Raw genomic sequence first — 13498 nt, forward strand, 5'->3', positions numbered from 1 at the left:
AAGTTAACTAATAAGGGGGACCAATGATTGCCATCAACTCATTAATAAACCACTGCCAAGTAGCTTTTGACTCAACCTCCACCACTGCAAAAGCAATTGGGTAATAACTATCATTTGGGTCCCTACCAACAGCACTTAACAACTGTCCTCCATATGGCACTTTCAAAAAACAACAATCTAGCCCTACAAATGGCCTGCAGCCTGCTTTGAAGCCACTCCGCATTGCTTCTAGACAATAAAAAACCCTCAAAAACCTTCTTTACCCTCCTTGTCAATTTCAATTTTCACTTTGCATACACTGCCAGGATTTGTCTGCATAACAAGCTTACAGTACTCTCTGATTTTCATAAACTATTCTTCAAAATTACCTTCAATCATTTCCAAGGCTTTTGTCTTACTGCTTACCTTGAATCTAGAAACTTATATCTCAAAATCCTTTTCAATCAAGCCACTTAAACCACCATTCTTCCAAGTTGGGTCCACTCTGAATTGGTTTATGTAGTGCTTGGCTATGTACCTAGATGTTGCTTGTCTATTTGTTTCAGGTGGAATACAGTGGTGTGTACTTCTATATGTCTTGATTTGAAAGCTATTATCACTGCTATTCTTTGAGGCATGAATCTTCCAACCACATTTACTAATGCACACAGCAGTAATCCTATTTTTCTCATTTTTCTTAAGCCTGAAATCATAGTTATGTTTTATAGCATGGTCCCTCAATGCTACCCTAAAATCATCTGCACATGTAAACTTCATCCCAATTTCTAAGGGTTTAATGCCCAAATCCCTCTCAACAACATATTCAGTAGCCCTAATGTTACTATCAGCTTCCTCATTTGATAAGCTATGAACACTCCACAACTCATCACTTGGTGCATATACAGAATCTCCATCTAAGTCTTCTACTTGACCCCATAAAGCTTCAATATGACCATCTAAGTCATAAAGCTTCAATATGACCATCTAAGTCTTCTGAATGGGAAGAAGATTGGGAAGAGGACTGGGAAGAGGCATGGGAAGATGAGTGGGAAGGAGAATGAGGTGCAGCTGTAGTTTCAGGTGCAGGTGCAGCTGTAGTTTCAGTTGCAGGTGCAGTTTCAAGTGCAGGTGCAAGTGCAACTACTAGTACCTTCACCAATGAAAAATTCTTGTATATTGCAAACATATTCAATAGACCATTATCAGAGACTATTAGCACAGGATTTCCATTACTAAGGTCTCTATAATAGACTTCACTTTTGGGATCTAAGTTCAGTAGTGTCAACATATCTTCAATTTCAAAATATGACATGCGATCAGGATCACAATTATCAAATTTATCAACTTTCCCCCCAATATAGTAATAGTGGTCCTTATCAAATTTTCCATCATAATGTATCTCAATTGTATACTTTTTAGACGTTATGAACAGCACCTACAAAAATTTAAACAAACAATACTAATTAACATCAAATTACATGCATGTGCAGACTAACATCAAATTACATACATATGTAGACAAATTATTTACATGCATGTGTAGACAAATTATTTACATGCACTATAAGGACAAGAAGATACCCAATATATTACATGCATGTGGAGACTAATATCAATATAAAAACATTAACAGAACCAACCTCAAATGCCAAAAAAAATATATAAAAAATAAAAAATTACACAAGTTCAAGGCAGTTTAACACTTTGTTAGACATGTGGAGCCCAAAAAAAAAAAAAAAAAAAAAAAAAAAAAAAAAAAAAAAAAAAAAAAAAGGGCAAAAGGCCCTCATTTTTATCTCAAACCGTAACAAAACAACTATACAATACACTGCAATAAACATGAAGAAGACAAAGTGGAAGCTATTTAACTATAATCGAAGCAAATAGAGACATGTGGAACCCAAATTCGTTGACAATTGACACAAAACACTAAAGGGGACCATACAGATTCGAATAAAATCCTTTATTGAACAGAAAAATAACAATAACATCACAGAAACTATTGAATCACACAAATACAAACGCTATAACATAAATACCCTAACTTTTATCATCATTAAAGAAATCAGAAACATGAAAACATAAAAACCCTAACCTCATAAACGTGTTTTTTCCTTTCAATGGCAGCACTTCGTCTTTGATCTCAAACCCTAATAGCCAGAAATTACAGATCGTCCGCAATCAAGCCACGAAAATGATTGTGTTTGCTTCGTCTTTGGTGTCTATGTTTGTGAAGGGCTGTGTGTGTGTGATCGACAATAGAGATGACTGATGGTGTGGCTTGGGTTGAATAACCCTAATTTAGTGTATTTAGCCTAAACGACGTAGTTTTGAGTATGTTATGTTTCATTACCCAAAACGACGTCGTTTTGTTCAATGTCTATTTAGGTCATTTCAACTTTTTCAATTTTTTTACTATTATTGAATAAAGATTATTGGGGGGTATTTTCGTATTTTTACCCACCCCTCTAACAAAAAGCCCTTATTTGCAACTTTTTGAAATTCGAGGGGTCAATTTTGAACGGCAGGGGTGTTATTTGCAACTTTTTTAAACTAGAGGGGTGTTTTTTGCACTTACCCCGTACCCAAGCCCTTCAAAAAAAATAAAATTAAAAATAATAAATAAATAACAAAAAATAAAATTAAATAAAGGCATTTTAAATTTTTTTTATAAAAATCCCAAAAATTATTTATTTAATTATTTTATATATTTGTTTTAGTATTTATTTTATTTTATTTATATATAAAAAAAAAAAGAAATACCTAAAATTCCCTTAATGGTATTTTAGAAATTTTGTAAAAAAAATTGGTTGCAATTTGCTCCAAATTTTAAAAATTGTAAAGATGCTTCAAATTTTAAAAATATAAAGATTTATTTGCATATAATAAATAGTAAGGATGTTCTTGCACATTTTTTATACGGAAAGAGTTTTATTTATTTATTTATTTATTTATTTTTTTTTTGCACAATGTCCAGCACTAGTTTGGGCTTCTTAGACTGTTTTTAGTTCTATGGTTAGTGAACAGGTTTGGCAGCTCAAGTGTGAATAAACAAAGTAATGTTACCCTTGCTTTAATTTTGTCGCAGTTGATGAAACGGTACCAAACTATAGGATTTGTCGTGCTATTGTGTGGATGATATTCTTGCTATTGTGTATGATATTGAATATGGATGCAGTATTTTAAATTTTTTTAAACATAATTTCTTCTATTTATCCTTTGAGTATAGCGTTTTACTTTGGATCTATTTATTTTTCAGATCTCAAAAATTTGAGATCTCAAATATTTTTAAAAATAATTTCTTCTATTTATATAAGGTTTTATTTTGGGTCTATTTATCTTTTCAGATCTCAAAATTTTCACATCTAAAATTTTTGAAAAATAATTTCTTCTATTTATCCTTTGAGTATAACCCTTTGAGTATAACGTTTTACACTGGGTCTATTTATTTTTCAGATATCAAATTTCTAAGATCTCAAACTTTTCAGATCTCAAATTTCGTTTTACTATAGTTCATTATCTAATAAGAAGTGAAGATGAGATGTTTATGAAACTTTTTACTGTGATACACAATGAAATCGTACTAGTGATACGCAGTGAAATCGTTAAAAAATCAAAGCAAAACGAAATTTGAGATCTGAAAAGTTTGAAATCTTACAAATATGAGATCTGAAAAAAAAAATAGACCAAAAGTAAAACGTTATACTCAAAGGGTTATACTCAAACGAAATTATTTTTAAAAAAAAAATTTTGAGATCCCAAAATTTTGAGATCTGAAAAGATAAATAGACCCAAAGTAAAACGCCCTATGCTCAAAGGATAAATAGAAGAAATAATTTTTAAAAAAATTTAAAATATGAAGCACTCCTTTTCCACATTAATGAACAATACCATTATTCATAAGGAGTGGAAAAGGAATTTATTTATTTTTTTATTTTTAAGCGGGAGAGGGCAAAGTAATTTTATAAATTTAAGAAGAGGAAAGCTAACATCCGGGGCTAAAACATATCTGAAAATCAGAATTTTTGTAGGTCGTTAGCAAAGTCAGCCTGGGGTTTGAAGTTGTTGCATCTGTTCTACATTATTGACAATACTAAGAAATGCCCAAACGTATGGAATTTTTGCTCGTCTTAGATCATGATTTACTACAACAATGGGAAACATTTTTAAAAGCTTCCGCATTAAACCGTTTTCTAACAGCCTCTTTCAAAGATGTCACAACTATGGATGTCTCGTTGCTTAGGTTTTCCTTAGAAAGCCAGTCACATTCCTGACAGAACAACAAACACTTGATAGGTTGACAATTTTACCAAATTCAGAATCTGTCGAAGTACTAATTCTACACCATATCTCAATTTTACAGTCTATAAAAGCAAATAAATACAAACAGCTGTATCAGGTTTTAACAATTCTGCAGTTAAAATTAACTTAGCGAGGTCCATAGTCCAACAACTCCCACCTGAAGGGACGGAAAACATACAGAACTTCAGGTGAGCTTTTAAAGAGGAGAGCCACACAAACACAGACTGCAGCTATGGCCACCATTGAGAGCATTGCAGGCCTATACAGCAGAGATCTGCTGGCATTTCCAAAACCCATCTTCCGATCGCAGAGCTTGCACGGCTGCCGAGTGGGTCTCATTTGGGTACTAACAATCTGTTGCTCATTTTGCTTTTGGTTGACGTGGCAATCTGACAGAATATTGGGAATGTCGAGCACCACATGCCCACTTACCAGTCTCCTATTAATTTTCTTTTGGACGAGATGGATGTAAGAGTAGTTACCTCGCAATCGAGCATAATCTTCAGGTGTACAACCTTTGCTGTCACGAGCACTCTTCCATGCTTTAACTCCAACCTGAATCAGACCATGATCAGCATCTTTGGTTAATAATGGTGCTAATAATGGTGCAAGTGTCTTTGATATAACAGAGGATTGATGACATAAGAGAGGAGTAATGCTAAAAAATGCTGGGCAGTTAGATATGCAAGTAAATCTCCGTTGACAACCATTCCAACAATACCAAGAAAATGGGAACAAAATGTTTAAGTTGACTCAGCTATTATGAATTATCTATGCCACAGATTGTTCCCCTTTGTACAAGGTCCTGTTTAAATGTTAAAGCAACCGATAGTGGGTTCAGTTGACGGTCAAACCAGCGAGCTTAAAGTGCGAATTTTAAACACTACACAACCTGAACATCACTTTTGCGGCCCACATGAACAGGGGCTTTGAGTATTGAAAGAGAAGGAATTACCTTTCCAGGATCTTCAGTTAATGCATCCAATACCTCCTCAGAGCCGTCTATACCAGCAGCCACATGAAGAGGTGTCAAATCTGCAGGGCCAACAACATCAGGTCTAAACAAGAAGCTGTCATCTTCGCCAACCAATGACTTGTGCTCAGATTTTAATTCCTCTGAAACTTTCTCGGGGACATATCTCAACAGAAACTCTACTACAGGCCTAGAATTTCTCCGCACAGCTCTATGGAGAAGGCTCATTTCGGACAGTGCAAGCTTCAAGAATGGGTTCCTTCCTTTACTTACAGTTCCATCAAGAAGAATATCCAGAAGTGTCTTGACAACAGCACACCAATCACGGTCCACCGAGAAATCCATGAGCCACTTAAACCGTTTGAAAGGAAAGAGGTCTGAATTAGGATCCAAGTGACCCAATCTAGACTTTAAGTGACTTCTGTGAAGAAGCCAGCCCATTTCATGTATAAAATCCATGGCTTGGTTTCTTGCTTCCATTTTCCCAGTTCCTCCCTGGAGGTCATCAGTCCCAGTCAATTCGATTGCATTCTCAAGCATACATATCTCAGAGCAAACATCCTTCTCTGCAACTATAAAAGGGAAGAAACCACTGCTGAGTCCATGATCTTCAACCTGGAAGATTTCAAGAAATCATACTCCTAACGAGGAATATTTTAAAAAAATAACAGAAAGCCATATATTGTAGCGGACACACACGCACACATATGGCCTGACATGCCATGTGAACCATTGGCAGGCTGACTTGTTGCCACCACTGGCATAGCCATGATTTCTATGGAGCCAAGCCTGCCAAACCATAAACCGGATGAAATCATACCCCAGGGATGAAATCATACCCAAGGAATGAAAGATTGGTTGTCAAGGGCAAGCTTTTTGGACACAAGATGATAGTCATAAAAAGAAAATCAGCATATTTTACTTATGATGGGAGGAAATATGAGATAAGTAGGAGAAACAAACACCTCAATAAATCCTCTTCCAGTCACTGCAGGGATAGAGCAAGAGAAGTTGAGGCATTGGAGTTCATCATTCTCTTTGAGGCCATCAACACCCTCATTGGTAGCTTCCTGAACCAGATAGTTCCCTTCTAGCACACAGAGTAACCTGACAAGAGAAAGGGTGTGGATAACAAACATGACGTAACTTAGAAACAGCTATATAGTTTCAAATTCCAAAGGTACATGAAAAAAGGACAAATACATTTTTACGTCACTTTGAGAAGGATTGCATTGAAATCATCAATTTTAGCATTTTATGACGTAAAGATGGTAATTCTTTTTAATTATTATTATTATTATTATTATTATTATTATTATTACATTTTTACATCACTTTGAGAAGGATTGCATTGAAACCATCAATTTTAGCATTTTATGACGTAAAGATGGTAATTCTTTTTTATTATTATTAAGTATGGTTGCATTTATTGTAAAATATAGTGAAAGACTTGTTGCTTTGAATCCTGGTTGCTAAATCTATACATAATCTATAACCCCCATGAAAACCAACTGTATTTGCATCCAATATTTTTCAATTAATTCCACTAATAATAGTTCTTTCTCTATAAATAGTCAGGAAAAGAAATTAACAAGTTCAGTTCTCTTCTACCAACTAATAAGTTTCCTCCATCAAGATGGAAATAGCTTATTAAGAAGAGATAAAAAGATTTATGACATGTAAATAAATGTGTTGCCCAAACAATGACCCAAGAGGGGGTAAGTTGGGTCTTTTGGAAAGCGATAGGAAATTTTTCGATTAAATTGTTTAAAATGAAAACTCAGCAAGTATATAAGCAAGCTGAAGAAAAAGAGAGAAAGGTAGAGAGATGCAAACTCAAAGAACACCAAGTCGTAACATGGTTCGGCACCCCCACATACGTCCACACCTCAAGAACACCTCAAGGATTCCAATCCATTATAGCACTCTTGTTCACAGGGAGAGGAAACCTTTACAAAGCTTCACAAGCTTGTCCCTCTTAGCTAAGTGTATACCTCACTTAGACTTCAAGGGTTACGCCAACCCTTATACAACAATAATCAAGTGTAGAAAAGTGTTTCAATACAACAACAAATATTCCTTGTTAGAATGTATATAGGCGTATTTTGTATTTCTTACAAGGGCAAGTTGGTAATTTTCTTTCTAATATAAATTGTTATATAAAACAAGTGAGAGAAGGTCGATTGTGGTTCTCTCTCAAATATTCATACCCCAAACACAATGTTTCTTCTTCTTCTCTGTACATCCTAAATTCAATATGGTATCAAAGCGGGTTTGAGATGTGTGGTTATCGTTGGTGACATCATCATCGCCATTATCATTGGTGCTGATTGTGATCCGCCGTATAGTAATCACTATATATCTTTTTCGTGTGTTGGTGATCGTCTTTGTAGATCGCCATTCTTGTCGGTCTTTGTGGTGGTCTTCGTGTAATGGTGGTGGTGGTTTTGTGTATGCCGTTGTGAAGTGGTGGTGATTTGGTTGCAGTCATCATTGGAGAAGACTGACTTATCAAAAAAAAAATCATTGGAGAAGACTTGAAGCGGCTAGGGTTGTTGAAATAAGGGGAAAAGGTGGACTCTGCCCAACCCGATATTCCCACCAGGCAGACCCAGCTGCATCAAACCCAACAAGTCTGAATGGATCAATCTAATTTGTTAATCTGAATCACATCAACTGATCCAACCCGAACGAGGTTAGCAGTTCTTTTTTTTATTTTTGGTTCCCTTCCTCTCTTCTCTCTCTTCCCACCAGTTCAGTTTTCCGCCTGCAAGCAAGTTTCGGCCAGTTCACTTTCCAGCAATCCAGTTCGGTCAGTTCACTTTCCAGCTAGTCAGATTTTTTTCCCTTTTTCTCCAGTCAATTTACATTCTTTCGGCCAGTTCAGACTCACTATAGCCAGCCTTAACTCCCTTGTTTATTCTATTTTACTTCATCCAGTTCAGATTTCTTCCTGGTGTTAAGTTTCTTCATCTAGTATGGCAGCTACTAAAGTGTACAAGTACGACCCAATTTGTGCTCAGATGAGGAGAGGACAAGATCAAGGTAGAGAACCACTTAAACGTACTTACTGTGGTCAGACTAATCACACCCCCAATCACTGTGGGATCTTCACATGCCCAATCAGATGCCCACTCATCTGATAAGATCATTATCTCACATGCTCCAAGTATGCTCAGCTTTTATCGCAACAACAGGTTTCATTGTCATCTCTATGGCCATCTGTGCTCAATCAGGTATTGCATCCACACATTTATTATCTTCCACTCATAGTCCCTGGATTATTGATTCGGGAGCATCAGACTGCTTGCAATAATCTTTTATCTCACCTTCATTCTAGCCCTTCTCAGAGTGTCACTCTAGGTAATGGTTCATCATCTGAAGTTTCAGGTGTTGGAATGACTCAACTTAATTCTACCCAATCTCTTTCATCTGTTTTACATTTTCCTCAATTTCCCTTTAACTGGATGTCTATTAGTAAGCTTACAAAAGCCCTTCATTGTTCTGTTACATCTTATACCACTTATTGTGTTTTCCAGGATCTCAAGACAAAGAAGAAGATTGTTACGGGCATGTATATGGTACAAAGAAAAGAAATCAAATCTAAGAAAAACAAGAAATATGCCAAATTCTATGTGATCCCATAATTATGGGATCACATAGATAAAATCCCCGTAATCATGGGATCACATAAATAATATCCCCATAATTCCCATAATTATAGGATCATGTAGATAAGATCCCCGTAATCATGGGATCACGTAGATAATATCCCCATAATTTATGGGGATATTATCTACGTGATCCCATGATTACGGGGATCTTATCATTATGGGGATATTATCTACGTGATCCCATGATTACGGGGATCTTATCTACATGATCCTATAATTATGGGAATTATGGGGATATTATCTACGTGATCCCATGATTACGGGGATCTTATCTAAGTGATCCCATGATTACGGAGATCTTATCTAAAACACATAATAAAAATACAAATAATAATATTTCAACACTTCCCCTCCAGCTGGAGTGAAGATTACCAATCAAGCCAAGCTTGGTAATCAAGGAATGAAGCAAAGATGGACCAACGAATTTGGTAAACACATCTACCGACTGATTAGAGGACCGAACAAAGCACGGCCTGATAATTCCCGAACGAACCTTCTCTCCGATAAAATGAATGTCCACCTCTATATGTTTAGTCCTCTCATGAAGAACAAAATCTGAAGCAAGCATAATGGCCGACTTACTATCACAAAACAAGTCTGAGGACTGTTTTTCACTTAACCTTAGCTCCTCCAAGAAAGATCGAAGCCAGAGAATCTCACAAGTACCCTGGCCCTGGCACGATACTCAACCTTTGCTGAAGATCTCGAAACTACAGGTTGCTTCTTACTTTTCCAGGATATAAGATGATCTCCGTAGAACGTACAGAAGCCAGATGTGGAACGTCTGTCAGTCTTAGACCCAGCATGATCTGCATCACTGAAACAAGATAGCCCAACTTGTTTTCTAGAAGAATAGAATAATCCAAGTCCAGGACAGGACTATATCGAAGAATATGATATACCGCATCCATATGAGCTGTACAAGGGGCATGCATAAATTGACTCACAACACTAACCGCAAAATCCAAATCAGGACAGGTGTTAGTAAGATAAATCAATCGTCCTATCAAGCACTGATACTGTTGATACTGGGAGGGATGAAAAAGGAGATCTCCAAACTCAGCGGAGATATTCAGATTAGGATCCATAGCAGTGGAAGTAGGTTTACATCCAAGCATACCCGTGTCTCGAAGAAGATCCAAGACAAACTTCCTTTGCGATAGAGAGATACCCCACTTAGATCTAGCAACCTCAATTCCCAAGAAATATCTAAGTTGCCCACATCAAAAGCTTTAGCCAATTGAAGCTTTACTTGAGTAAGCCCAAGGATGTCATTGCCAGTAATGATGATATCATCAACATAGACAAGAAGAATGATACATCGACCAGTGGAGGAACGGTGGATAAAACATATATGGTCAGAATGGCATCTAACAAACTCCATGGATAGAATTACATAACTGAAGCAACTGAACCAAGCTCTGGGAGATTGTTTTAACCTATACAAAGACTTCTGCAATCAACAGACCTTTCCAGCATACTCCCCCTCAGCCCGAAAATCAGGTTGGGGATCCATATAAATACTCTCAAGAAGATCACCGTTAAGGAAAGCATTCTTCACATCAAGCTAATGAAGAGGCCAATTGTGAGAGGCAGCCAGGGAGACGAGCAAACAAACTGAGGTCAATTTAGCTACTAGAGCGAATGTATCATTAAAGTCTTTACCAGGAATCTGAGTAAACCCTTTGGCCACCAAACGGGCCTTATACCGATCAATAGAACCATCGGCCAGATATTTAACATTGAATACCCATTTGTAACCAATAGTCTTCTCACTAGGAAGGAGAGATACAAGCTCCCATGTTTCATTTTGCTATAAAACATCCATTTCTACCATCATAGCAAAGAACCAATTGGGATTCCAGAGAGCCAAAGAGACATTTCTGGGAATGAAAATGGAATCAAGTTTGCCTAGAAAGGCCTAATAAGACCCTGAAAGACCATCATAAGAGATATACCACGAAATAGGATAATCAGTACTACAAGCGAATCCAAATCGAGCAAGGGGTTTGCGGTCCCGAGTGGGATACCAAGACTCAGGAACAGGGTCAGGCAAAAGTAAACGAGAGATAGGAGATGTACCTAAACTTGTGTCTAATGAGGATGAAGGCAGTGGAGGCGAAGCACGAGGGTGGCGAGAATAGACCACTTGTAAAGGGGGTGAGGAAACCACAAGAGAAGACTCTTCTTGAAAAATAGGAAGAGGACGAGCAAGAGGAGAAGCCTCTTGATCGGGAGTAGAAGTTTCCTGCAAGATTGTGTTAGAACCATAAAAAGGGGTATGCTCATTAAAGGTGACATCAAGAGAGTGATACGTGTGTTTGTGTACTAGATCATAACACCTATAACCTTTTGACATTAAAGAGTATCCTAAGAAGATACATTTAATGGCGTTGGCATCAAGTTTAGTACGAGAAGGGCTACGATAGGGAACAAAACATGTGCATCAGAACACCCGAGGCATGATGGAAAAAAGAGTAATATCAGGCTGAAGCACTTGTAAGGGGGCCTTACCATTTAATACTTTACTAGGATAAGATTAATGAGAAAAGTAGTAGTAAGAATCACCATGTGCCAGTATGACTTTGGCACATTCATACCACTTAAAAGACATCAAACTGACATTAGTTAGCTGTTTTTATGCTCTGCCACACCATTCTGTTCAGGGGTATATGGACAAGTAAATTGATGAAGAATACCCTGTTGGTTAAGTTGAGATTGAAACTCATTGGAAACATATTCACGACCATTGTCAGACCTAATATTCCTAACAACAGTTTTATATTGAGTTTTGATCATTTGAAGGAATTGAGTGAACAAGGGAAAAACTTCAGATTTCTTTTTAAGTAAATATACCCATGTGCAACGGGAATAATCATCAATGAATGTGACATAATAACGATATCCAGAAAAAGCAGTAACAGGAGAAGGACACCTCACATCAGAGCGTATGAAATCAAACATACTAGGTGCACGATGCATATGAGAAATATAACTGGTTCTAGTATGTTTAGAAAGCTCACAAATCTCACATTAAAACTTATTATCCTTACAAGCGGTTATTAATGAGGGGAAAAGCAGACATAAATACTGAAAGTTTACATGGCTAAGGCGAGCATGCCATAAATTTGAAGTCTGAAAAGAAAAATCATAAGACCTAGAAACTGGAAGAACAGAGGCCTGAAGGCTTAAAGCAAGTGGAGGAGGTGTCGGTGGAGGATCCCTAAAGTAGTAGAGGCCATCATGCTCATATCCCCTGCCAAAAATCCTCTTCAAACACAGATCCTAAAAACACAGTAATGAGGGAAGAAAATCACTGCACAATTTAGTGATTTGGCAAGTTTGCTAACAGATAGAAGATTAAATGCAAAGTTAGGAACATGAAGTACAGATGGCAAAAGAATAACAGGGGATAGATGAACACCTCATTTACTACGAATAAGGATGGTTAACCCAACGGCTAGACTAACAGCCTTATTAACAGGGGTAACGGGAGTAGAAAATAATGACAACTCAGCAGTCATGTGATCATTGGCTCCGAACCCCAAAACCCAAGTAGGTTTTCCCATTTTAATAAGAAAAGCAGGAGTACCTGTAGCTATAGTAGCCGTGGGAATAGAAGAGAGCCCCGAACTGCTCCTGAAGCTGACCAATCTGGGACTGTAACTGATTAAAGTCCCGAAAAGATGGTATAGGAGGAGTTGAAGCAGGAGGGACAACAATCCGTGGAGCAGTATACCCACCAATAGTATCGGCTACTGCGGTAGTGTGGCCCGGCCAGAAGGACTATTGCAAGAAAATTTCTGCTTTATCTCGGGATAAAGCTTAAAGCAACGATCCTTTACATGACCCGTGGCTCCACAATATTGACAAATAACCTTTCCCTCTAAAAGTTTAGAATTAGCAGCAAGAGCCATCTGATCAACTGAAGTCTCTAGTAAAGCTACTGGCTAAGAGATCTAACGTCTATGCTCCTCATGGTCAACAGTAGCGAAGGCATCATATAAATCAGACATAGGAGAGGTGTTTATGATCTGAGTTCTAAAAGCATCATACTCATATTGTAAACCTATAAAAAACTGGTAGGTATGCTGGCGATCCAGTCTCTTGACCAAAAGAGTTATAGCTTCTTTAGAGAAATCGAAGAGAGGTTCATACTATGCTAATTCTTCCCACTTAGACTGGAGGTACCCAAAATACTTTGATACTGACAGCTTGAGTGTCTCCTGAGATGCATGAGCAATCTCCTAATAAAGTTCAAAGATACAAGCGTCATTGCGGGAATGGGCATATATCTTGTTAAGGGCTTGCCACAAACGAAAAACAGAAGTGTGAAACATGAACATATTATAGATAACCTCATCCATTGAGTTGAAGATCCAACCCAGAATGGTGCACCTGTCCATGTCCCATGCAATATATTTAGTATCCATCTTTTCTAGTTCCTTGACTAGACCCAAAAGCCAACCAGTTTTCCCTCTACCTGTAATATAGAGTTAAAGAGAACGGAACCAAGATACGAAGTTGCGCCCATTCAAGAGCACACTAGTAACCTGTTGTGCCAGAATAT

The 13498-nt window shown here is 37.3% G+C and overlaps 1 protein-coding gene across 1 annotated transcript in view; it reads right to left on the reverse strand.

Annotated features, from left to right (window-relative positions):
* Window positions 1-4250: 4250 nt before the first annotated feature.
* Window positions 4251-13498, reverse strand: part of LOC132306072 (squamosa promoter-binding-like protein 12) — a 39306-nt gene continuing 30058 nt past the window's right edge. The window contains exons 8-10 of the mRNA XM_059803271.1: window positions 6220-6361; window positions 5237-5869; window positions 4251-4836 (exon numbers count right to left, since the gene is read on the reverse strand). Coding sequence (XP_059659254.1) covers window positions 4408-4836; window positions 5237-5869; window positions 6220-6361 — 1204 coding nt within the window. The 3' untranslated portion in view covers window positions 4251-4407. The remainder of the gene's footprint in view (window positions 4837-5236; window positions 5870-6219; window positions 6362-13498) is intronic.

This window comes from Cornus florida, unplaced genomic scaffold (genome assembly GCF_030987335.1).
Source record: "Cornus florida cultivar Cherokee Brave unplaced genomic scaffold, ASM3098733v1 CherokeeBrave_3.0.0_Hap2_Chr05, whole genome shotgun sequence".
Taxonomy (NCBI): domain Eukaryota; kingdom Viridiplantae; phylum Streptophyta; class Magnoliopsida; order Cornales; family Cornaceae; genus Cornus; species Cornus florida.